This window comes from Narcine bancroftii, chromosome 14 (genome assembly GCF_036971445.1).
Source record: "Narcine bancroftii isolate sNarBan1 chromosome 14, sNarBan1.hap1, whole genome shotgun sequence".
Taxonomy (NCBI): domain Eukaryota; kingdom Metazoa; phylum Chordata; class Chondrichthyes; order Torpediniformes; family Narcinidae; genus Narcine; species Narcine bancroftii.
The window spans coordinates 61,419,282-61,446,277 of record NC_091482.1 but is presented as its reverse complement, the minus strand read 5'-3'; the positions used below and the strand labels follow the sequence as shown (position 1 = coordinate 61,446,277).

Below are 26,996 nucleotides of genomic sequence, written 5' to 3'. Positions count from 1 at the left end.
AGATACAAAAACTTCACAACATAGATCTCATTTAAAATGCCATAGCTCTGCTCAAGCCAGGTTCCGAGTGCCTTTGCAGAAACTTTGAAGAATGCCTATAAAGACTTCGCAAGTAGATGTTAATTGGACATGCTGTGGAGTAATGGATTATTGTTTTGGAAAGCTACAGATGAACGGACTCTAAATTGGGACCGGTGCCGGAGTCTGAGTACAGAGTGTTGTTCTAAGACAATCATGTGGTTTTATCTGAGTGAGAGAGAGAGAGAGAATTTAGTTCTTCAGTTTAGCAGCAGCAGCTGGGACTGGAACAGGACAAGCTGGCAAGCTTGTGGAAAAACCCCATTTTGAAGACGGGTTGTGAGTTGACACTTGGTCAATGCCCTTGTGGTCCATGCAAGAGGAGAAGTACTGGCTGCATAATTTTTCTCTTGAAATAAGGAAAACAAAAAGGAACTCTGATGACCTAAAAGAAAGAGGTTATCATCTGGAAAACCCTGAAGGGGCAAGTTTCTTCAGCAAGACACTGAAGTGGCTGATCGAAAGGGATCCAACGAGCAACAAATCTCTCTCTGAAAACCGACAAGAACCTTCCTGAGTGGTAACCATTTACCTTTCAAGCACCAAAGTCTCGTGAAATTCATAAGTGTTAAATTCTGTGCACAGTATAAGAATTGCCATTAACTAGTGAACTTGGAGGAGTGAGAAGTGAGATTTGACTTTGAATCAAAGAACTTTTCTGAACTTACACACACATTACGTACATGTGCACTTAGAAGGGGGTTAGGTTAAATAGTAATAAGTTAAAGTTTAATCCTATTTTCATGTTTAAAGATAATTAAAAGCAACTTTTGTTTAAGTAACCATATGTCTTGGTGAATTTCTATTGCTGATGGGATTTGGGGTCCTCTGGGCTCATAACAAATCTCTTGTGTGACACCCTATCGAGGTCCTTTGAAAGGCCAAATATACCACAAAAATGAGTTTTCCCTTAACCATATTGCTTCATGAAATTTCAGCATGAATTTTCTCTCCATGTTGATTCATCACTAACATTATTTTCTACATGCCCTGTTACCACTTCATCAATAATCAACTCCAATATTTCCCATACTACTGACCTCAGGCTTACTGGTCAATAATTCCCTTTTCCTTTTGCTCTTCTTTCTTAAGATAGACTCCCTCTAGCTTCTTGTTGTTTGCTCAGGATTGCAGCATGTCCTTGTGTTTCACCATGGATTGGTTGCTTGTTCTATTTCCCTTGATGTTGTTCCATGAACTTCACTCAGGGGTTCAGTACATTGTGTGTCTGACAGTGTATGGACTGTTTAGCGCCAGAAAGCAACAAATTTGCATCAAAGCTGCTTTAAACATGAAAAGGAAGCCAAAAACAAAAGAGCTGGGAGTAATCCTTGTTCCTCTGCGGACTGACTCGATTGATTATAATCCATCCAGCTTTGACGTTTTTACCAATAATATTTAAAAGAAAATCAGAAAAGAAGTTGAAAGTAAAATATGTCAGGAAATGGGAGGATATAATTTGACAATACTTTAAGAACAATCTCTTTCAGGTTTACTGGGAAACCCCAAGTTTGTCTGAAATTATGATAATTATACACCACTTATAGTAATTGAGAAAATGAACTCTTGACAATAAAAATATGGCTTCATTTTCTTTATCAGTTCCCAGCTGTGTGGTACAGTTCAACAACCAGAAGACAGATAAAGTAATAAAGTATTGGAACATGAATTTCATGAATGCATTTGCTGATTGCGGGTTGTATTCACAATGTTGCTTAGTGGCACTCTTCAACGTTTAGATGAATTAAAGCAACAACATTAACTTCCGTAGTAACAATAGAAGTGTTATGTTACTTCGAGATATAGAAGCAGTTATTTTCAGGCAATGATTTTGGAGCCGTTATGTTGAATGACCTCGACACAGGATCAAGGTCTGCCAAGATCACCGAGGTTGATCTTGCCTGTGGTCACGCTAAGGCTTTATCAATTGAATACAGGCTTTAGGCTTATTTTACTGATGAGGAAAAATCCTGATGCAGAACACAGTAAAGATGAATCCTGTGTTGGATTTAGCATAATTCCAATGATATAAGATCTTCCATAAAATCACTTCTGAGTGACATCAATTTCAATGGATCAATGCAATAATATGAATTATGGTTAGCAAACTCCCTTTCATCAAATCAAAATAAACGTGGAAATAAATAGTGTGCAGTCATAATTTTATTCTGGAATATTTTCAGAAGTACTGCTGTGAGAACTGAATTAATGTCATCATCTTGGGTTGTTCCTCAACTGTGCACTAATAAAGGTAATTATTACATCAAGCATCTGAAGTTGCCAGGATTTTCTTTTACATTTAATGATAGAAAATTTGAATATGCTTTATATATTGTAGGAGATTTAAATAACAGCAAGTATTTCTCTAAACAATAGAAAGAATATTACTGGAGGTTGACATGAGGCTATTAAAGTGACTAAAGGCACTTAAGAAGAAAGGTTCTTGTTTGACAAACGCATGGTGGCATTTTTGTGAAAGGGTGCAGTTTCTTTTGTTTAATTTGTAAGGTCAGGCACTCTCTGGGAATGACTGGGTTTGGCTTAATCTGCAGTGCTGGCAGGCGATGGGTCAAACTGGTTCTGTTTTCTAATATGCTCAGCAAAAAATCAATAACTTCAGGTACGCAGAGATAATAGTACTGCCACAATCAATGCGGTCTGATTGATCTACCCTGAGCTTTTGGCTAAATTTGCTGCATAATTAGAATTATTAATTAAAAATAGGAAATCAATCAACACAAATTACACGCCAGTGAAGTATGTTTTAATTTCTTCGACATTGTCTCTGCAGCCCCATTGTTGTCTGTGACACAAATGACGCACAAGTAGATTTTTTTTTGTGTTTGCATCACTCCTGTCCCCTGGGTTAAAGATAGTACCAGTGTCAGTAGCTTTACAACAGCATTTTGCTTTTTCCCTCCTTGAATCTCACACAGTTTGAAGCATGATGGGGGAAGCGTAGTTGGTACTTTAAGCTATGCATTGAGATTTTGGAATCTTGGAACCTTAACTCTTCATGAAGTTATGAGCAAGTAAGAGGCTGGGTGTCCTGCAGTCAGGTGGACCAGTGTGTCCCAGAGAGTGTGAAGCTTGGTAAGTGTTAGAGTTACACTTAATCAAGTAAATGGGCAATATTCGATCATGATCTTTGACATGCCAAAGATTTCCCACTGTTTGCAAGGCACAAATCAAGATCGTGATTGAATATTGCCCACTTACTTGATTAAGTGTAACTCTAACACTTATCTGGGACACACTGGTCCACCTGACTGACACTAACTCACTATTCATAGTGGAGCTATCGACAGAAAGGATTGCAGCTGTTCAAATAAAGTATTCAGCAGCTTCCAATCCTGCAACTCGTACAACTAGAAAGGACAAGGGTTGAAAATGCATTAGAACACCACCTCCTGCAAGTGATGTTCCCTATAAAAACACACACCATTCTAAATATATTTCTGTTCCTTCATGGTCACTGTGTTTAATTCCTGGACAAGGTAGCAGAAGGTTTTGCCACTATTTTCTCACAGGGCATTTAGAATTGGGGGATAAATGTTGGCCTTGGTGTCAAATAGCAAATCTTGTGGCCTATAAAAGAACAAGAACGGCTTGCTTCTGAAAAGGGTGCAGGGTTGTGATGCATGTGTAGCCTGTGCCTTTTGTTGCACATGCCTGAACATTCACATCAGTAATGGTACAGCCTTTTATCGTCAATCCTTTATTGTCATCGAGACAATGCTAAGCTTAAACTGCGGCCAGTCCTACTGGTGAAGATGCTCCCACAATGCTGTTGGATGTGGAGTGCAATGATAATTTAGTGATATTTTTCCAAGCCAGGTGAGCAGTTCTCATGCACCATCTGCCTTTATCCATAGTGAATGTTTCAGTCTTGTTGGTTTATCACCTTGGCAGGGGCCTAGTATCAAAGGGAAAATTGCTGTGGCTGGATTTAGAACCAATATACATTTAGCAATGGCATTGCCTGGCATGTGGAGGGTGGGCAGGGAAGATTGGTGGGGAAAGAGGACAGTGGTTTTGCAACCCTACAGTGACAAACTTGATTGGGAAAGTGAAATCCTTTCTCCTCATGTTTCCAGTCATTGCAGTGACTCTGGAGAGGCAACCCGTCAAAGTCAGTCTCAAGAGTCAGGTTCAAGGGAGGTGGTGCAAGTGGCTTAAATGATCGCAGCAGTGGTCAACGATATCTTTACATTTTGTATCTCAGGAATGAACAACCTCAGACATTGTTTGAGTTGAAACTGAAATATATTCTACTATTGTCCTTGGCCCTTCTCACATGATCTTTGCATTGTCATCCAGTAAGCAGTAGTGGAAGGAAAGATTGACAGACATCAACTTAGGGTATTGGGAAGGAATCAGATGTGCTTGTGGGTAGAAACTCTCCTTCCACTAGAGTGCTGTAGATTTCCATTGCAGTGCAGAGCCTATCTTTTTGATCTTAACAGAAGTTTTGGCGCTTCCATTGACCTCTGATGGAATTACACATTCAGGCTTTACATTTTTGAATGAATCGGCATGTTTCTTTAGATACCTGAAACAGAAATATGTTAGCTTGGGTTGCATGATGTTTGGTATCGCTGCCAGATCCTGAACAAAAAAAAGCTGATGCCCTTGCAGAATCAAGGAACAGATATAAGGAATTCTCCAATTCGATTTAAAGAGTTGACTAGAATTAAAATGTTACAACAAGATACCTTTAACAGGCTTATAAACACAAATTTAGAAATAGTCAGATCCAGCATCCAATTCTACAGCAATGATTTATACATTAGAAGCTACCACTACAACATCTGAGGGAAGGGAGGGATGCCCAGGCAGTGTCCCTGTGGCTAGCACTTTGGAAGAAATATCTTAGGCTGATTTGGGAGAAGTTGTGCCATTTTCCAGAGTAGGTATCGTCATATGTCCCAATAAGGGTAGATCAGGACTCAAATGCCAAAGGCTTCTTCTGAAATTGACAGTCCTTCACTACTTGTTGGTACATTGCAAAGGGGCTTTCTACAGAAACATTTACTGCCTGTAGCACTCTTGCAGATAGCAAATGGCCTTCACCCACCTAACCAATTCCCATCAGGTTGTTACAGATGTATGAAAGGTTAGTAATGGGTAGATTAATAAACCCTAGCACTGGTTCCTCCATTACAGTTTATCAACAGTTTACAATCACCCTGCAAAATCTACTTCTGCTTGAATTTCTGGCCATTTATGAAAACCTCAAAAAAGGTGGCAGTAATTTTACCACATGAATGGTTATTGTCACATTCCCTGCTTGACAGTGTTAATTCATTCTCTTCAGGCAGCAGTCCCGATAGGCCCTGCAGTCCCGACGTGCTGACCGACCAGAGTTTTGGAATGTTGGCTATGTTGCTATTGAAGGATTTCTTACAGTGGAGGATATTTAAAAAAAAAAGAAATTTAAAAAAAAGAACAAAAATAAAAAAGGGGGGGAAATAAATAAAAAAATCTCTTCAGGTGTACTGTGGAGACTATTCTGGCTGATTGCATCACTGCCTGGTATGGAGGTGCCAACTCTTAGGGCAAGAATAAACTCCAGAGTGTTGTTAACTCGGCCTGTGACATCACAGGCACCAGACTTCATTCCATCGAGCACATCGACATGAGGCAGTGTCTTAAAAAGCAGCCTCTATCCTCAAGGACCCCCACCACCCAGGCCATGCCCTCTTCACTCTGCTATAATCCGGGAAAAGGTACAGGAGCCTAAAGGCGAGCACTCAGCGGCACAAGGACAGCTTCTTCCCCGCTGCCATCAGATTCCTGAATAATCAATGAACCAAAGGCACGGCCTTTCTTTTCGAGCATTATTATTGTTATTATTATATTTTTTATAGTAATGTCATAAAATGGTTTTAATCTGTATGTTTGCTCCATAATTTTGCTGCAAACCAGCGAATTTCATGACTTGTTCAGATTTGGATTCTTTGATTCCAGAGACTTGTGCGAAAACTTCATGCACCTGTCTGGTGTGCCATCTTCTGGATTACATGTCAGTGTAAAGCCCTTTCTCAAAGGGATATGGTACAAACTTGAAAAAGAGAAGGAGAGTTCTTCAAATGCTCTAGGAATGTCTGATTCTCATCCATCAATACCAAAAAACCCACATTGGGTATTATGTTACTCATGACTGTGGCATAAAATTGGTTGTCCTGCTTCCTATTGTAGAAAACTGTTCATTAGCTACAAAATTATCATAGATGTTATGAAATGGAGCTTATCAATACATTTTTAGAAAACCTTAGCTGGAAGGCATAAATGCCAATTCCATCCCTGCCTGGCACCTGTGGCAAGGGTTGAATAGTTCTCATGTTGGGTTCCAGCAAAGTTTGAAACAGAACAGAGGGCAGCACAAGCAACTGCACTGAATATTCCCACAAGCAATCAGTTTTCCTTGTTAGATTTTTCTAGCAGTGGTCATTAAACTTGAACCCGAGGTGAATATTCCCATCTCTAGCTCAGTTTGATTGCAAAATCTTTATTGATTCCCCTGCTGAGGTGTAATTTTCAAGGTTAATGGCAGAAAGAGAGATGAACCACCCTATAAAACAAAGTGAGCTTTTCCATTTAGCACAACAATGCCAAACTATGGGTAGTGCCAGATTTTGACTTCTTGATGATGAATGGACCCTTTTATAACCTTTGGAGAAAGGAAGCTGCTCCTAGCATTAGTACTGTCAATTTTGTAGCAAATTGGAGGTTGCAGAGCTTACAGTCTTATGCAAGTAATTTACTGCCATTCTATTTACAATCCTGTCAAATCTTTGAAAATCCAGAGTATAAATTGTATGGTCCACAGGTTTTAGTCAATCCTTGGAATATACAAATTTAGCTTGATGTTGTCTAACCAATAGAATGAATTCCAATAGTCAATCTCTAATAAAATTCTCAATCCAGGCTCAAAATTCCAATAGAAAAACTTGTTTAAGCATAAAACATTCACTGATTTATTCTCTTTATAATGTTCAGTGGAGCAAATAAAAACTAATTCCCTGCCAAATATCACAAATTCTCAGCAGCAGATTTTGCAAGTATAATCGCAATTGTATAAAATGTTTATTTTGAATGTTTTCTCTTTTGTTCATTCTCATTGTAATTAACATGAGTAATTAACTAAGCTTTATCGGAATAATTTTCAAATTAATTGCATTTACTTTTCAATAAATCCTGATTTCAAGGTAAATGCTTTTATAGGAAAGCTGGTTATACTTTTACTGTTGATCATCTATCCAATATTTATGCAGTAACCCAAAAGCAAAGTACTGCAGGTATAGTATGAAGGGCCCGAAGGGATACTTACCAGGTGCAAGCAGGAGAGGTTTAGTTTGATTTGGGTACAGACATGTGGGCAGAAGGGCCTGTTCCTTTGCTGTACTGTTCTGCGTTCTACTTTCTAAATGGCAGAAAGAAGAAAATAGGAATTTAGATTGGACTTAATGTCCCCTGGTTTTACTCATTTGCAGAATGTTTTATATATGTGTATATGTACTTTTGCTGCAGTTGAATCAAAACTGTACTGATAACTAATAGCAAAGATAACTTATCCATGTTTCTTTGCATTGAAATAGACACAATTCAAACCTTCCTACCAACTACATTTATGATCCCCCCCTGCCTGTCCCCCTCACAAACCCACAACATATTGCGTCATCCTTTCCACCTTTTAATCTATTCTCTGCACTCAATTCTGGTTCCCATAACCCTGCCAAACTAAACTGCCCACCAGGAAATTGGTTCCTCTCCAGTTCAGGAATAGCCCGTCCTTTTTATGCAGGTCGTTCCTTCCCCACAAATCTGAACCCCTGCCCTAAGCACCAACTCTTCAGCCACATCTTCCTATTCCAAATAAAACCAGGAGGGGATCATGAGAATTATATGGTAGACCTTAACAAAGGACCTAGGAGAGCTTGAAGTGGGCATGAGAAGGCCTTGACAAGTAGGATTAAGGAAAACCCTTAGGCGTTCTACAAATGCGTGAAGAACAGACAGCAATCCTGATTCCTATCCTTGAGGTCCTGCTTTTCAGTTTCCTTCCTAACTCCCTATATTCCCTCTTCAGGACCCTCATCTTTACTCGTATCTTTATCATGGGTTTGAAAATGGACCATGACATCTGGCTGCTCACCGTCCTGCTTCACAATCCTGTAGATTCGATCTGAGACGATCCTGACCCTGGTACCTGGGAAGCTACATACCATCCTAGTCTCCATATTTTTCATAGAACCTCCTATCTATTTGCCGAACTTTTGAGACCCAGATCACTATAGCTCCCCTCTTCTCCTCCATTCCCTTCTTAGCCTGAGGTCCAGACTCTGTGCCAGAGACCTGACCTCTATCCCTGGTAGATCCCTGTCCCCCAAAAGTATCCAAAGCATCATACTTGTTGTTGAGGGGAACGGCCGCACTGACTGCCTATTCTCCTAACAGTCTCCCAGTTACCTGCCTCTTGACTTTTAGGTATGACTGTCTCTTTATAGCTTCTATATCAGCCCCTCTGCCTCTGGAATGATCCAGAGTACATCCAGCTCCAGTTCCCTAACACCTTCTGCAAGATTCACCTCTTGCAGGTAAAGTCATCAGGAGCCAATTGTCTTCTCCGCGATTCCCACATCCTGCAATCGGAGCATTCCAATGCCCTAGATACCATCTCCACTAGCTAATCTTTGTTACTATGTAAATATCTTGCTTGATCTTACCTGTTGTTCGTCCTTAGCCTTTGCTCACCGAAGCCTCTCAACCCAAGCCTCTGCATCCCCTCCTACACTGGGCCACTCACCTACCAGCCACTTCACACTGTACCTTCACTAACTCCATCTCAATGCCCTCTGACTTTTTTTTCTTCCTCTCAGCCCTTTTCTGACATTATTCTGAGACTCACATTTTCCATATTTCTAGGTGCAACCTCCATGTGTAGGTGGTGACTTCATTTTCATGCTGTACTCCTGCAGGATACCCCCTAATGCTTATATCTTCATCTAGTCTCTAGTTGGTTTGCTCATTCAGTTCAGGCCAACAAACTAACTACTCTGATTGGTGCTCCGGTCAGAATGGAACCCAGAAGAGTTAATCTATTGTTTTTTTACAGCAAGAGGATCCCACGAAAGTAATCACGTCACGGTTTCAAGATTCCCTTTCTCAAATCCAAATTAAACTTTGCTTTTCTGCAGTCAGACTAGGTCATCAATACTGGAATAAACTTATAGCCAGTGAACTTCCCGAAGAGTTCCCTTTCCCATGTCAGCCATTCTTGTGGCCACTGCTGGTCAGATTTCAGGTTCATACTTGCTTACGAATACATACCCACTAAAACTCAGTTGGCACTCAGCAAAACCTGTGATAAATACAATTTGATGCAAACTCTTGGAGCTACAAGATACGGGGGATTTTTGTTCCCTTCGTGTGCCTCAGAATTACAGGTTCAAGAGATGTAGGCTACTTGACTGAAAGTCTGTAAATATCAAAGGTGTGTTTGGTGGAAGGTTTATTTAAAAATAAATCAAAATTAATGTTTATAAAAAAGGAAAATGGCTCAGCTATTAATTAATATTATACCAAAATTGCTGCCTGCACAGATGACTAAGTACATTCTCCACATTAATGAAGGCAATCAGTGATTTATCCACCCAGGCCATTTTAAGAATGATGTTGGATCTCCTGCATTGGGAATATTGCATGTTGGCCCTTATTTGACACTTTTTAATTAAATTTAATATAAAACTATTTTGAAAAGAAGAGCTCAGGCCCGAATCGTTAGCAATATAGATGCTGAAAGACGGGTTGAGCTCCTCTAGCATTTTGGTGTGTTTTTACTATAATCACAGTGTCTACAGATTTGCGTATTTCACTCATAAAAGTATTTATGTATTAAACATTAATTTGTGTTGCATCAAATGTGATCAAACAGCATCCTCTTGTTTGATTTTAAATCTTAAAAATTCCTTCAGTCGTAAGAAAAAATTTGCATTTCTTCCTAACAAAATGTTGTAATTACATTTTTCTTTTCAAGTTAATTTCAGACCGAAAGGACAAATAGACTCTCTTTTACTGACCCCAAAATAATAAATGACTTCTGATTATCCAATAAGAAGTTGTTAATGTTAAAAACCTTTCCTCTTGAGTCTACTTTGGAATGGGAGAAATGTCTGAATGGGAGAGGATGTGAGAATGGGAGGAATGGGAGAGGATTGTGTCACCTTTGCAAAGTAGGAAAGTGTTGGAAAACCTCAGTAGACCGGCAGCCATTAGGGAGAGGGAAACAGTCAATGCTTTGGATCCTACTAATGGCTGAGTCCTGAAACATTGGTGGTTTCCTGCTGTGCCATCAGCATTTTCTTCCAGATCCTCCAGGCTCTTTTTTTGTCCATCTACTCCTTCTATGGATGTTGATACAACCATCCACTATTAATGGACTTGATAAACAGGTACAGTAGACCTCAGTAAAAACACAATGCTGGAGGAACTCAGCAGGTTAAACACCAAGTTATGTGAAGGACACAATCCCGATACGTTGATTACCTATCTTTATCTTTGCTATATAAAGGTCACTTTGATCTGCTGAGATTCTTCAGCATTGTGTTTTTCAGAATTCAGATTTATTGTCAGAGTACATTCATGTCATCATATACAACCCTGAGATTCCTTTTTTCCTGTGGGTGCCTCAGAATTACCACTAATTGGTAGTGCCAAAAGTAAACTGTACACAGCAAAGCATGTAAACAAATAAAAGAACTGTAAATAAATGATTGTGCAATACAGAGATAAGAAAGAAAATTAATAAATATGAGTCCTTAAATGAGTCTCTAATTGAGTTTGTCATTGAGGATTCTGATGGTGGAGGGTAGCAGCTGAACCTGAACCTGGTGGTGTGAGTCTTGTGGCACCTAGACCTCTTTCCTAATGGCATCAGTGAGAACAGAGCGTGTGCTGGCTGGTATGGGTCTTTGATGATTGCTGCTGCCCTCTGAAGCCGGCGTTCCCTGTAGATGTACCCAATAGTGAGGAGGGTTTTGCCTATGATGTTCCATGCTGTGTCCACTACCTTTTGGAGGGCTTTACACTCAGGGGTATTGGTGTTCCCATTCCAGACCGTGATGCAGCCGGTCTGCACTCTTTCTCTGTAGAAATTTTCCAGTGTTTCTGGTGTCATATCAAACCTCTGCAAACTCCTGAGGAAGTAAAGGCATTGATGTGCTTTTTTCATGATGCCATTGGTGTGTTGGATGCAGGAAAGATCCTCTGAGAGTGATTCCCAAGAGCCTAAATTTGCTCACCCTCTCCATTTCTAATTCCCCCCCCACCTAGTGAATCCTGGATTGTATTTTTTCTTCTTTCCTGAAGTCAACAATCAGCTCCTTAGTTTTGGTGACAGTGAGTGCAAGGTTGTTGTTGGTTCACCATTCAGTCAACTTTTCAATCTCCATCCTGCACGCTGACTCATCCCCTTCCTTTATGCAACCTTTTTACTTCAACCTTGGTGTCTGGAGACCTTCATGTTTTATAGTAGACCTCAGTGTAATCAGTAGAATGATTAAAGGATCATCTTAATGAGATCACAGCAAATGTCAAGACTCACTCAGTAGAATCACCAAAGTTCAATTCTACATTGTGTTCTCTCCTGTAGCCTCTTGGTAAACTCTTCAAATAGAGCAAAAAGAAAATGTGTGCTTGACAGAATTGAATGAAGACACAAATCAGGGGTTCCAACATACGATATGACAGGTGATCAAAGAGTCAATACTTTACTCTGAAGTAAAGAAACAGTAGAAGAGTTGACATTATAATTTATCAAAGGAGGTTTATTTTTCATAACTATTTAAAGAACTCAAAACCTTTACTTCAGAATTATAAGATATTAACAGAGAGGAATAGAAATTAATTATTTGATTGCATATAACTTGAGATTGCTGAAGGAATATTCAATCAAGTTATTAGCAAATACTTACTTCAAGTTGTCACTATTATCTCGGAAATGTTGTGAATTTCTTCCATTATATTGTTTGATTTACCCAAAATGTATTAATATTGCTGCCTGACTTTCTCATCCTCCTTGTCTGGAAGGCTGGAACATGAATGGTGCTGATAGGAAGTCAATGCTCCCCCCAGAGATACCATGAGAAATGAGTTGTCACTGAACTTGCATCAAAGCCAATGAAAGTCACACATCTTCGTTGACTTTCTCTCATAACCTTTAGGCAGTTCTAACATGCAGGTAGACAGCAGCGGCATTTTTCTCTTAATTTAGAACTTTGAGTATTTACGTGCTTATCAATAACAGTGCCAAGAGGTGGCATCCTGGATTTTCAGCAAATATAAGATCCGCTGTAAGATGTCTTGAATGATCCATAAATTGGTCTCTGATATATCTTTGAGGATTGTGTAAAACTTTCAAACTTACTATCCACATGCTCAATGGAATCTGATTGAGGTGAGCTGGATGTGTCAGCAGGAGGCAGAGAATTTTCTATCTGCCTATGTTGAGACTTAAACCTCCCTTACTGATGGTGAATGCCCTAAGCTGCTACGTTATCCAGTCACTGTCACTGCTTCCCCAGAGAAAATAGTATTTAATCACTAGAAATATCAGTGATTAGTTTTCTGCAGTGGCCCATAGCGAGAACAGTTCATGGCTTTATACTTTTATTGTGACATTCAGTGTTGCCGTGGCTTAGATACTTCATGGTGATCATATTCAGTTAAATTGCTTCAATAATCACCCGCATAACCAGACTAGGTAACTGCCTCATTCAGACCAGGATGTAAATGGTTAAATATTTTCATCATTCTTTTTGGCACCCAATCTCCCATGCCTGAATAAAGTGGCTAGCTTGTCTAAAAATCAAAATTTAATCTCCCCATCGGCAAATCAGGGCATCTGCTAATGTGAGACACCGTGATATTCCTTGCATTGTCCCCTTTCCACGAATCATGTACCAAATGAGAAAGACAACACCTCTTAGGACCCTACATGAGAACATATTAGGAGCAAAAGTACCTTTCATCATGCTTTGTCATTCATCAAGGTAATGACTGATCTTCCAAATCAGCATCTTTTTGTAACAGTAACCCCATAATCATTGATTCACTCAATGCCCGGAAATCTATTGATCTGTACTTTGAATGAATGCAACGATTGAGCGTCCACAGCAACCCAGAAATCTAAAGGTTCACCTCCCACAAGACTAGAAAGATTTCCACATCTCAGTATAAAACAGTCAACCTCATATTTCAAATGTGCTCTCTGCTCAAGTACTCCACAGTCAAGGATGTCCTCTCTGCACCAGGCCTGTTCAATCCTTTATGAATTTCATTTCATTCTTCTGAACTCCAAAGAATACATTTTCAGTCTCATCACTTTGTCCTGTTAAGACAAACCCTCTACCTAGTCAATTGGTCTTATGAATCTTCTCTGCAGTCTCTTTTTGACTAGATACCTACCTCAGGTAAGATGACCAAAATTGTCCACAATACCAGGTGCAGTCTCACCACAATTACAATATTTTTAATTTTCCTCATTAACCATGAATGAACCTCTTTTCTTTTGGGGGTTTTGTGGCTCAAAGGATTTTGTTCATTATTGCCTCCCCACACTGAACTGAAGTGATGCCGTCCCAACAGAAGGAGAACAGAGGTCATTGCACCCGCTTACATTGTGTCTGCCCCTCCCCACTCAGTACCAACAGCATAAGCTGGCTGCACCTTACATGTTCAGGCTCTGTGCACATCATAGAGTCTAGAGTCTGGTACTTGGCAAAATGTAGCTGAGGAGTGGAGGGATGGCAAAAGTAACAGTCCTGAAACTGAGAGAAACTGTGAATGCAAAATCAGAGCAAATTAGTAGGAAGATTAGATATGACGGGGAGAGAGTTTGGGGTCTGGAGAGTTAGAAATTTAGAACAGAGTTAAAGTCAAGTTAGGGAGAGATTGCTGGGGGAAATGTTGGTGTCTTGTGTTGGGGAGAAGAAGCTGAGAGCTAGGAATAGGGAAATACAGGGGCACCTGAGAGAGGTCGGGTGGTATATGTTTGATAGAACCCATGTTGGATATGGCGAGATCATCAATTGGGCCACGAGTAGGAGGTTGGGATTAGCTCTGGACCAGGAAAAGATTGGGAGTTGAGACTTTGAAATGGGTGGGCTCAGGTTTTGTAGACTGGAAGTTGGTTAAGTAAGCTTGAGCCATGAACGGGGCTGGAGGGTGGGAAGTAGCAGTAAGCAGTTTATTCAATACAGTGTGTATCTCAAATCAGGTATTTCCTTAGCATAGAAATAAAGTGAAGGAGGGAAATACTCTGTCCCCTCTAGGAGAACATTCTATTTAGTCCCACTTCTTAAATTTCTTGATTGAGCTGAGCAGATCATCATTTGGTCAAATTCCCTTGGTCCAATCACATTGCCTGAAAGTAAACGTCATGCTCAAGGGACTGGATACAGATGTTAAGCCAGTAATTTGTAGAAACAAAGTATCAAAAGGCTATTTCAGGCTTGGTTAAAAGATAGATATATTTGCTTCTCACCCAATCTGGTGGCTGTGGACAATTGGCTCTAAGGGTAACAATGCTATATTGCAGTTCCAGTAGCCTAAGAATTCTGAGAAATGATGCTAAATGCATCAAAATGGAGATATGTGTGAGGTTGAAAGCAGAATGGACTGCTTGGCTGTAAAAATAGATTGTTGTGAACGATAGCTACAGGTTCAGTCCTGCAGTGACTGAGTTCCCCTTCACTGAACAAACATAAATCATTGCTCCTGCATTATCAGTATGGCTGATGCCACACAACCTCTTTCCAATTTATTTATTTAACCAAAAAATGCAAAGGTAATGAATTGTGAGTAGTATATAGTTTCCATTTATATATGGACATGCTGTAATTTTTATTAAAAAATCTACGTTCTTTAATAATAAAATGTTCTTTGATATTTGCAGAATTGTAAAGGGAAAATTCTAATGTTGCCTTTTGCACAAGAAATTGTCAACTCTGCTTTATTTTTATTTTAAAAAAATTCTAGAGAAAGTCAGCAGGTCAAACAGTGTATTTTATATATTTTTTTAAATTTAGAAGTACAGCACGGTAACAGGCCATTTCGGCCCACAAATCCCATGCCGCCCAACTTACAGCTCTTGGAGAAAATCCACACAGATGCGGGGAGAACATACAAACTCCTTACAGACAGTGTGAGATTCAAACCCGGGTCTGGTCACGATCGCTGGCAGTGTGAAACTACTGCACTAACCGCTGCACCAACTGTGCCACCCTAAGTTATAGCACAGTTAAAGATACATAACCAATGTTTTGGGCCTGAGCCCTTCGTCAAGGTTTGAGCAAAATGTTAGCAGGTACCTAAATAAAATGGTGGGGAAGAGAGGCAGGGGGAGGATCACAGGCCAACAGGCAAGAAATCATACGTTGGTAAGAGAGGGAGGACACAACAGCAAACAGGGGGAGGTGGGGTGGCTCTGTGAGGGGGAAGTGGGTAGAGAGCTGGAGGAAAGGAGACAGAGGGATAGGAAAGAGAGAGAGAACAGGGAATGGCCTAGCAGAAACCAGAGAAGTTGATGTTAATGCTGCCTGGTTGAAGAGTGCTCAGATGGAATATTGGGTGTTGTTCCTCCAATTTATGGATGGCCTTGATTTGGCAGTGCATTAGGACATGGACAGATATGTAGGCACAGGAGTGGGATGCAGAATTGAAATAGTTGGTCACTGAGAGATCCCTGATATTGATGCAGAAAGGGTGAAGGTGCTCAGCAATGTGATTTCCCAATCTGCGTCCATCTCTCTGATGTAGAGAAGGTCACAACAGGAGCACTGGATTCAGTAGATGGCTTTTGCAGATTCACAAGTGAAGTGTTGTAACATTTAGAAAGACTGTTTGGGGCCCTGAATGTTGATGAGAGAGGAGGTACGTGCAAGTGTGGCACTTCCTGCTCTCACAGGGGAAGGTGCCAAGGGGGCAATTAAGGGAAGGGATGAGTGGATGAGGGAGTCACAGATGGAGCAGTCCCTACAGAAGGTGGAGAGGCGAGGAAAGGGAAGATATTTCTGATGGTGGGATCATGCTGTAGGTGACAGAAATTGCGGAGGATATAATATATTGGATTCGAAGGTTGGTGGGGTGGTCTGTGAGGACAAGAGGAATCTTGTTTTTGTTGTGTCTCAGGGGCAGAGGGGGCCAAGGGAAATGTGCAGGAAATGGAGGAGATGCGTATAAGGGCTAAGTTGATGGTGATAGAGGGGAAGCCACGTTTTTTGAAGAAGGAGGCCAACTCGGATGATCTCGATTGGAAGACTTCATCTTGGGAGCAGATACGATGAAGACAGAAGAAATGAGTGAAAGGAATATAATCCTTACAGGGGACTGGGTGTGAAGAAGTGTAGTCAAGGCAGTTGTGGGAGTTGGTAGGTTTATGAAAAATGTCTATACAAAGTTTGTCTCCCGAGATAGAGACAGAGAGATCATGAAAGGTGAGAGTGTCACCGAAGATGGACCAAGTGAATTTGTGGTCAAAGTGAAAGTTAGCACCAAAGAGAATAAAGTTGACGAGCTCATCACAGGTGCATGAGGCAGAACCAATGCAGTTGTCAGTGTTGCGGAGGAAGAGTTGAGAGCCTTGACTGTGTATGCTTGCAGCATGGATTGTTCTACAAAGCCAACAAAAAGGCAGGCATAGCTGGGATCCATGTGGATACCCATGGCTATTCCTTTGACTTGAAGAAAGTGGGATGGGTCAAAGGAGAAGTTATTGAGAGTGAAATCAAGTTATGCCAGGTGGAGGAGTGTGGTGGTGGAGGGGGAGAGTTTCAGTCTGTTTTTTAAGAAAGAAATTAAGGGCTTTGAGACCTTCGATATTGGGGATGGAGATGTAGAGATCTTGGATGTCCAGACCTCACGTAAACTTAATCTCTTCACTCAGCTCAAATTCCCTAAACTCAACCACCTCTTTTTCACTACTGCGTTAGCTGAGCACCTTCACTCTGTCCAGATCAATGACAAGAATCTCCCAGTGGACAACCATTTCAATTCTGTGCCCCATTCCCCAAATTACATGTCCATGGACTCATGCACGGCCACCATTAAATTGGAGAAGCAACACCTAATATTCCATCTAGGCACTCTCTAACCCGATGGCATTAACACTGACTTCTCTGTTTTCTGCTAGACCATTCCCATTCTACCTCTCTTTCTTATCCCTCTGTCTCCTTTCCTCCTGTTCCTCACCCCCTTCCCTCTCACAGAACCCCTTCCCTCTTTCTGTTTGCTGTTATTGCCCTCCCTCCCTTGTCCACCTATGACCTCTTGCCTGTGGGCCAATGCTCCTCCCCTGCCCCTCCCTTTTATTCAGGTGCCTGCCTGCATTTTAATCAAGGCTGAAACATTGGTTATGTATATTTATCTTTAAATAGCAAGTACACTGATTTTCTCCATCATTATGTTTTTACTTCAATCAAGGTATCTGCAGACTTTTGTGTTTTACTTTATTTTTATTTTACTGATTACTAAAGTTGTCAGACTATTTAAATACAGAAATGGAATGGGAAAACTCTTTCTTACACATCACTATAAATCCACAGTTACCAAATGAATTTGCGCTTATGGATCAGCAGGTAAATGTGGTCAGTAATTGAGTTATTAACTGACCAGAAGGGGAAGCTCCATGTGGGTGCTTGAGCTTTCATTCTATAACCTGGTCACAAATTGTCATATTCAGGTATTTTAATGGTTCTTTTGTTCTCCTTGTAGGCTGTGACAAAGAACACTGGGGACCACACTGCAGTAACCGATGTCAATGTCAGAACAGAGCCTTGTGTAATCCCATCACCGGAGCCTGTGTCTGTGCTGATGGATATGAGGGATGGCGCTGTGAAGAGCCCTGTGGCCAAGGAACTTATGGAAAAGGATGCCAGTATAAGTGCCAGTGCCAAAGCGCAGCTACTTGTGATCACGAGACTGGAGAATGCCACTGTCCTCCTGGTTATACTGGGGTTTTGTAAGTGGATGTTAAAGTTTCCTACTTTGCCCCAAATCTTAATTACAGTTTAGATTATATTCTATATATATATATATGCAGATTCTGCAGTATGTACTTTATTTAGTAATCAGTCTCCTGCACTAATGCAAAGTTGATTTATTTTGTGCAGTGAGAATTACTGATGCAATCTGTTAGCTATTGCCTTATACTTCATTTAGGTACTCCAGCATACTCATCAATCACAACTTCCATGGGTTTGTTTCTTAAGAAATGTTTCTGACTTCTCAACAAGACTCGGTGTATTTGCAGGCTTTGTCGTAATCACAGCGCAATTTATTTGCAACTCATTTACAAAGAACCCAGGGAATGGTTTGAGGGAGAAATCAGTAACACACTACATTTCCAAAGGTAATTTGAAGGAAGTTTTTTATTGAATGGAAGGAGCTTTGTCTGAAATGACCAGAATAATGTGATACTGCGATATCAGTTTACATTTAAAAATATGAAATAATGAAATGATAATTTTACACAGCCGTGTGAATGATAGACATATCCTTGTAGGCTAAAAAAATGGCTGGGTCTCAAGTTTTCTTACAAAAGCAAAATGTAATTGCAGAAGTCTTATTGTTTTCACTTCCATGTAAGATAAATTATTTATCAGTTTGGAGTATTTGAACAAGAGACTGTAAACTGGCGTGAGGTGGGTTTCACTTGTGTCACACAGGACCTGGTGGAAGTAAATTGGGAGCAGAGTGGGAAACACCATCCAATCAGTCAGGTGTAGGGTAGGGGGTGACAAGTGAGATGGTCAGAGTTCAGAGCCAGCAAGTCCCTGTGTGGGAAAGAAGCAATGATAATTAGCAAAGGATGTTGAAGGGTTAATCAGGGAAAGGAGGGGACATAAGTCAGATATAGGAAATTGCTATTGAACAAGTCCTTTGGAATTTACAGGGGTATATGAGAAAAGAAATTAGGAGGGCAGAAAAAGGCCACAAAATATCCTTGGCAAGGAGGATTAGGGAGAATCCTAATGTATATTAGAAACAAGAGGGTCACTAAGGAAGGCACTAGAGTCCTGAGGGAGCAGAGGTTTAAGTGTGGAGCCCGGGGATAAGAGTGAAATCCAATACTTCTCATAGTATTCACCAGAGAGAAGGAAGTGCTGTGTTCTTCTCACAGAATGATACTGATAGCTGCAAGTTGAGCAAAGCAACGGTAAATGGAATCTAATCATAATAAATGTAAAATGTTGCATTATAAAACTAGAGCATCTACCATGAATGGTAGAACCCCAGGGAGTTCTAGTCCAAAGATTCCCAAAGGCAGCAAGGTTAGATAGGGTAGTGAAAAAGGCAGAAAGGATGTTTGCAATACACCAACGTGCTGGAGAGACACAACAGGTCACGCAGCATCTATAGGAAATTATTTGTAACCAACATTTCAGGTCCGCGCCTTCTGTCACGGTACGCTTGCCATTACTTAGCTTGGGCGTGGATTATGTACAGGAAAATCAAGGAATGACCATATAAAACATTGGTCAGGAATACATGTGCATTTTTAATTAGCACCTGCAGGAATGGACATAATTGCACTGGAGAGGGTGTGGAGGAGATTCCCCAGCATATTGACTGGAATGGAGTTTTTTGATTATGAGGAGAGACTGGAGTGGCTGGGTTTGTTTACCTCGAGACATCAAGACTGACAGGGACCTGATAGAGACATACAAAGTTATGAGGACCACAGATACAGTAGATGGCAAGAAAGCTTTTCAATGTCAATGCTCAATTAGTTTATTTTCAAATACATGAGTATGATAGCTCAGTGGATAGAGCACTGTAAACCAGGAGTCACGAATTTGTTCCTCACTGGGACCTCATTTCTGTGAGGGGTGCTGGACAAAGTGGTGATTTTCTGTCTTCCTTAAGGTGCAGAGACCAGGATAGTTTATGGTTAGGGTTCCTTAATTTCCCATAGTGGATGTGCTTAAGGCCAGAGGTTATAGGTTTGGATGGATCATAGAAAGAACCTTTTCATCCAGAGGAAGCTGCAATATGGAATGGTGCCTGAGAAGGTGGTGGTGACAGGAACTCGTAACATTGGAGAAATATCCAGGTGAGATCTTGCAACCCCAAGCCAGAGATGGCAGGGATGGAGCACTGGTAAGTTAGACTGGTACAGATGTGGTTTACATTTCTTTATTTATATCTGTGAGACATGTGTCTATGCTCATCTGCTGTGGTTGGAGGGTGGATGAGGAACCTTTGTAGCCCAATTTTGAAATTGTTCCAGAAAGGATTGCTGGTGCAGTCTACCATGGATAAAACTGAATTCTGAATAATTATCTCCTAAGAAAAATGGGAATTATATGATCCAGTATCTAGTACATAAGAGTTACTTGGAAATGGATTGTGTGAGATACCCTTGGTTTAATTTGAGTAGTACACATAGATTTTGGAAACAGGAAAGAAAAAAATCAGTTTTGCCTTTTAAAATTTTATTCGGTCATCCGCCAAGTGAGATTAAATAAGTGAAGTAAAATGTAAATTATACAATCTGCATGAAAAATAGTCCAGAGGGCACTCTCTCTTCCACATAACATTGTTAAAACTAACTTCAAAGGATGATTCAATCAAATAACACTGACAACATATAAAACACAAAGGGCAAACTTGTTATTAATCGTTGGCATGTCGAAAGAATTGTAAGTATCTTTAAATATGCCACAATATTTGGTCATGACAGTGTTTCTTTCTTTCTTTCTCTCTCTCATCCAAACCTCATACTAAAATATTGCCAAGCACATAATAGACCAATGTTAGCATCATGGCAAACAGAAGGTTCTAGTTAAAGAATACAGCACAATATGGCAGCAGGTATATTATGTCACAGAGATATTTGTGAGAGTCCTGTTTTGCGGAAACTGCCAAAATATTTGGCCTGGAAGTCAGCCTGAAGAAAACTGAGGTCCTCCATCAGCCAGCTCCCCACCATGACTACCAGACCCCCCACATCTCCATCGGGCACACAAAACTCAAAACGGTCAACCAGTTTACCTATCTCGGCTGCACCTTTTCATCAGATGCAAGGATCGACAACGAGATAGACAACAGACTCGCCAAGGCAAATAACGCCTTTGGAAGACTAACAAAAGAGTCTGGAAAAACAACCAACTGAAAAACCTCACAAAGATAAGCGTATACAGAGCCGTTGTCATACCCACACTCCTGTTCGGCTCCGAATCATGGGTCCTCTACCGGCACCACCTACGGCTCCTAGAACGCTTCCACCAGCGTTGTCTCCGCTCCATCCTCAACATTCATTGGAGCGCTTTCATCCCTAACGTCAAAGTACTCGAGATGGCAGAGGTCGACAGCATCGAGTCCACGCTGCTGAAGATCCAGCTGCGCTGGGTGGGTCACGTCTCCAGAATGGAGGACCATCGCCTTCCCAAGATCGTGTTATATGGCGAGCTCTCCACTGGCCACCGTGACAGAGGTGCACCAAAGAATAGGTACAAGGACTGCCTAAAGAAATCTCTTGGTGCCTGCCACATTGACCACCGGCAGTGGGCTGATTTCGCCTCAAACCGTGCATCTTGGCACCTCACAGTTTGGCGGGCAGCAACCTCCTTTGAAGAAGACCGCAGAGCCCACCTCACTGACAAAAGGCAAAGGAGGAAAAACCCAACACCCAACCCCAACCAACCAGTTTTCCCCTGCAACCGCTGCAACCGTGTCTGCCTGTCCCGCATCGGACATGTCAGCCACAAATGAGCCTGCAGCTGACGTGGACATTTACCCCCTCCATAAATCTTCGTCCGCGAAGCCAAGCCAAAGAAAAAGAATCATTCATGAAAACAAGTGCCAAGATCCTGAAGAATGTTTTTATTATTTGGAAATGTTTACAAAGGGACAGCCAAAGGAACTAATTAAGTAAAGATTCCACCTGCATTGAATTCAATGCCTGAAGAGGGCGCACAAAATCAGTGAACCGTTGCGGACTTGAAAGGCCAACATGGCCTGTTTCCGCTCCGTAAATGGTTATATGGTTATGGTTATATAACTGAAAAAGAAGGCAATCAGTTTTTGTGGTTTTGTATAGGTTATGATCAATGTTGCAATGACCAACAATATGATTTGCTATTTATTAATCTGCAGCTGCGAAGAGCGCTGCCCGGCTGGCAGTCATGGAGCCCAGTGTGAGTCACGGTGCCCATGTCAGAATGGTGGAAAATGTCACCACATTACTGGGGCGTGTTCCTGCCCAGCTGGATGGATGGTGAGCAGAATTATAATTCCTTCATATTTTGGTATCATGGCAGCATCAGGGATAGCAATTCTAATATATGAATATATCAGGTCAGTCCACATGTGAAAGAAAAAGACAGCTGAAGAGTTCAATATAACAGAACTGCAAAATAGCCCAACTTTGACATTCCAGCATTTAAAGATCATATCCTACTTCAAATGCTCAGCGTGTGTGTTATAGCTTAGTTGAAAACACTCTTGCCTCATACCTGGAACATTACTGATCAAATGCCAGTCTGGAGACCCCAGGGAGAAATTGGACCTGAACTCCACTGTAGTACTGAGGTTTTAAAAGACATGGGTTCACTTGAGTGGCCATCAAAGGTCACATGTCATTGCTTCAAATATCGGAGCTAATCTGTAGGCTCCTGGTTGAAGTTTACTCCTTGAACAACATCACTAAATCACATGTTTGTTTGTTTGTGGGATCTTGTTGTGCAACTGGTATATTTCCTATTATATAAGAATGCCTACCACTATACTTCATTGCCATTAGGATCTCCCTCCAACTTCTCAAAGTTTGCAGAACTCAGGCTGATGAGATTCTCACTCCATTTAGGAATTGGGATCATCATTGCACTTAGCTATCTTATACAACATCCCAAACCAACGGATAGGAAAAAGACCATTAAATTCCATGCTCTCAATGCCTGGGCCATCCTAACTGGGCACTTCCAAACCCAACGGCCATGTCAGCTCCCTGGAAAAGACCAATAATTAGAAAATTCCTTTTCAAAATTCTTGAGCATTCAAAACAGAAGTCAGTGAGTATGTTTAACTGTTAATTCTTTCATCCCTTACTCAATGTGATCTCTGCCCCAGGTAAAGTTATTGTCGCCTTTTTCAGGTAGTAATAGCAATTGTTGAAGTATTCCAGAAGGTCATTAGTGTATTCTTGTTTTTGCAAGATTAAATGCATAAAACTTAAATTGTTAGTGATTATTACGTCGAAAGGGTAATACAAAACCCCTGTGTTTATTGGAAGTCCAGGATGATGATAGAATACTGGAAATATTCAGCAAATGAGAGAATAAATTGTGTTAACATTTCATTAGAGAACTCCCACAAACAAATGCATCTTTATTTTTAGTGACGTTGATTCAGAACTTAAGTATTTCATGACTTGCTCTTCTTTGAAATTGTTTCAAAGGAGGTTCAAACTAATTTTGCATGAGTCTGGCTCTTAAAAGGTAATATTAACGAAGAAGAAAAGATGCAAAATAATCAGGAAAGATAGTGATATCAGAATAAGGAAGACAAATATTTTAAACAGAAGCGACTAAGGGAGAGAATAAAAAGGTTGAAGATATAGAGTGCATGTCTATAAATATTGCAAGGTATGTGACTTGCAAACAGAAGTAATCAAATGAGATTACAGCAAACAAAATGCATTTGTACCTCATACTGGACAGTAGGTCTATAGAGCCGGTTCAGTTTGAGTGCAGAGCTGACATGAATTCAGAAATTCAATCTGAAATGACAGCATGGTGACCATACTACTTGTCAGAAAGCAGGTAGCCCTTCACAATGAAAGAGAATGGATTGCTCTAGCAGAAAAGTGATTTAATGAGATTTTAATTAGTTTGTAATAAGATGGAAAATGCTGGAAGTACTTTGTATGTCAGATGCAACCATGGAGATGGAAGCAGAGTTAACATTTTGGCCCCATTTGAGAATGGCTGCTCTAGATCCCAGCATCTGCAGTCTCTTGTGCTTCCTAACATATCTGGTCAATGACCTTTCATTTGAGCATTTCCTGTATTTCTTTTTTTTTTGCCAATTGTCAGCATCAGGAATATTGAGTTTTTATGAAATTGATGTATAATGGCAAACAGAAAGCAAATTCATTCCAACCTACAAAGGAAATAAATGACATTGTCGAAAAGTACTATGTGCAGAGTGGAGAGTGCATAACCTCTTACTACATTAGGAAATTCCCATTTCTTGGTATAAATGTGAAAGGTTCAAGCAGAATTTTATACTTGCCACAGGTGAAAGCAATCATCGGATTTAAAAGTAATTACTAAAATGAATAGATTTCTTTCTAGTTTACTTGAGCCATTTTCTGAATGGGTTACAGAGAGATCCATGTCTCTGAACAGAAGTGGGTGGGGGGGTGAGGGAGGAAACAATCCCACCATTAGTTGTAGTTCCGATAATACAATTCAGAAATAGCACAGGAGCTGGGCAGCAATGCACAGCACAGGGACACAAAGACGTAACTATTGTTATATTTTGAGATTTTAAACTTTAAATAAAATATTTTTAAAAAAACATTTGATATGAAAATTTCTTCAGGGAAGATTGTTGCATGAGGCAATGTGGAGTAAATCTAAACTTATAAATCTTAAAAATAAAGTAAAACAATTTAATAACAGCAAAATGAAATACTGAGGAAATTGCATAAAAACTCACTTACTCAGCTCCAAACGAATGTCCGTCCGTCCGGACATACTCCATCATTGGATTATTGTGCAAATTAACTGTGATCCCACTATTACCAGAAAAGTATTGTATTAGAATGTTATGCCACCAATACTGAGCAGTTGACAGTATAATTCTAACAAGGATTCTTATTGTTTTTGCAGGGCTCAGTGTGCGCACAACCATGTCCTTTTGGAAAGTTTGGGATCAACTGTACCCAAGAGTGCCCTTGCCATAATGGAGGGCATTGTGAGCATGTGACAGGCAGATGCCATTGTATTGCTGGATATGCAGGTGACAGGTAAGAACATTACTAACATAGCACATGATTATTTCCTGGGAAAGAAAATCACAAAGTTATTTTCCCAAATATTGGCAGATTGAGGAATCTTGCTGCTCTTGTCACCTATCTAGCAATCATGTGAGAATAACCAATGCTCCATACAGGTAGAACTTGATGTGCCCAGCTCCTGTGCTATTTCTGAATTGTATTATCAGAACTACAACTAATGGTGGGATTGTTTCCTCCCTCACCCCTCCACCCACTTCTGTTCAGAGACATGGATCTCTCTAAAATTCAGTCCTGGCCTTTTTTTTAGGTATCTGAGTAAAGGCTGGTCATAAATAGTACTGACGTAATGGTCAAGTTGGTATCTTTATTTCTATTTGCTCTGATTGAAATTTAACCAGAGTTGCTTTATTAATAACCAAGCATCACTAAGTAAAATTAACAAATTAACAATCTGAGTAAAGGCTGGTCATAAATAGTACTGACGTAATGGCCAAGTTGGTATCTTTATTTCTATTTGCTCTGATTGAAATTTAACCAGAGTTGCTTTATTAATAACCAAGCATCACTGAGTAAAATTAACAAATTAACAATCTGAGTAAAGGCTGGTTATAAATAGTACTGACGTAATGGCCAAGTTGGTATCTTTATTTCTATTTGCTCTGATTGAAATTTAACCAGAGTTGCTTTATTAATAACCAAGCATCACTGAGTAAAATTGACAATCTAGTCATTAGGGACCCTCTTGGAAAAAGCGATCATGGTATGATTGAATTTCTCATACAGATGGAGGGTGCAATATTAGATCTAAAACTAATGTATTATGATTGAACAGGGAAGACTACAGCAGGATGAGGGAGGAATTGGTCAGCGAGGACTGGGAGCACAGGCTAGTTTACAGAGCAGTTGAGGATCAGTGGAAGTCTTTCAAAGAGATTTTTTACGGTGCTCAAGAAAAATATATTCCCGTTAAAAATAAGGACAGTAAGAGAGCGAAGAGTCAGCCTTGGTTAACTAAGGAAATAAAATAAAGTATAAAATTACAAGCTTATGTGTACAAAGTCACCAAGAGTAGTGGGAAACTGAAGGATTGGGAAAACTATAAAAGGCAACAAAGGAGAACTAAATGGGAAATAAGGAAAGAGAAGAAAGATTATGAAGGTAGATTAGCACAAAATATAAAAACAGATAGCAAAAAAATTTATAAATATATAAAATAGAAGAGGATGGCTAGAGTCAATATAGGTCCCTTGAGAGATGAGAAAGGGAAATTGATGGTGATTTGCCAAAATTCTCTGGATTCTGGGCAGGTCCCAGCAGATTGGAAGACAGCAAATGTCATGCCACTTTTTAAAAGGGGATGTAAGCAGAAGATGGGTAGCTATCGACCAGCTAGCTTAATGTCTGTAGTTGGGAAAATGCTTGAAGCTGTCATTAAAGATGAAATAGCGAGGCATTTAGAATGAAGGGATTCCATCAGGCAGACGCAGCAAGGATTCAGAAAGAGCAGGTCTTGTTTGACAAACTTGCTGGAGTTCTTTGAGGATATAATAGGATTTGTTTGCCTTCAGTCCCATTAGTTTTCTCATCACTATCTCTTTTGTAACAATTATTTTATCGAGGCCTTCACCTCCCTTTGCATCCTTAACACCACTCTTTGGCATACTGGATCTGTCTTCCACCATGAAGGCTGACACAAAATATCTGTTCAATGCCTTGGCCATTTCCTCAGTTCTCATATCAATTTCCCTTTCTCATCTTCCAAGAGACCCCTAAGTTGATTCTAGCCAGGTTGATATTGTAATTTTGGATTTCCAGAAGGCTTTTGAAAAGGTGTTACACAAGAAACTCATCAATAAGATACAGTTGAATGGAATCGGGGAAGTATATTGGCATG

General features: G+C 40.3%; 1 protein-coding gene across 3 annotated transcripts in view; it reads left to right on the top strand.

Annotated features, from left to right (window-relative positions):
* The window catches only part of megf11 (multiple EGF-like-domains 11), a 270,916-nt gene that overhangs the window by 149,966 nt on the left and 93,954 nt on the right, over window positions 1–26,996 (top strand). For all 3 annotated transcript variants that reach the window (XR_011348711.1, XM_069910932.1, XM_069910933.1), the window contains 3 exons: window positions 17,851–18,097; window positions 22,237–22,357; window positions 24,975–25,111. Coding sequence is in view for 2 of the 3 variants with exons in the window: in XM_069910932.1 (XP_069767033.1) it covers window positions 17,851–18,097; window positions 22,237–22,357; window positions 24,975–25,111 (505 nt within the window). In the remaining variant the exon portion in view is untranslated. The remainder of the gene's footprint in view (window positions 1–17,850; window positions 18,098–22,236; window positions 22,358–24,974; window positions 25,112–26,996) is intronic.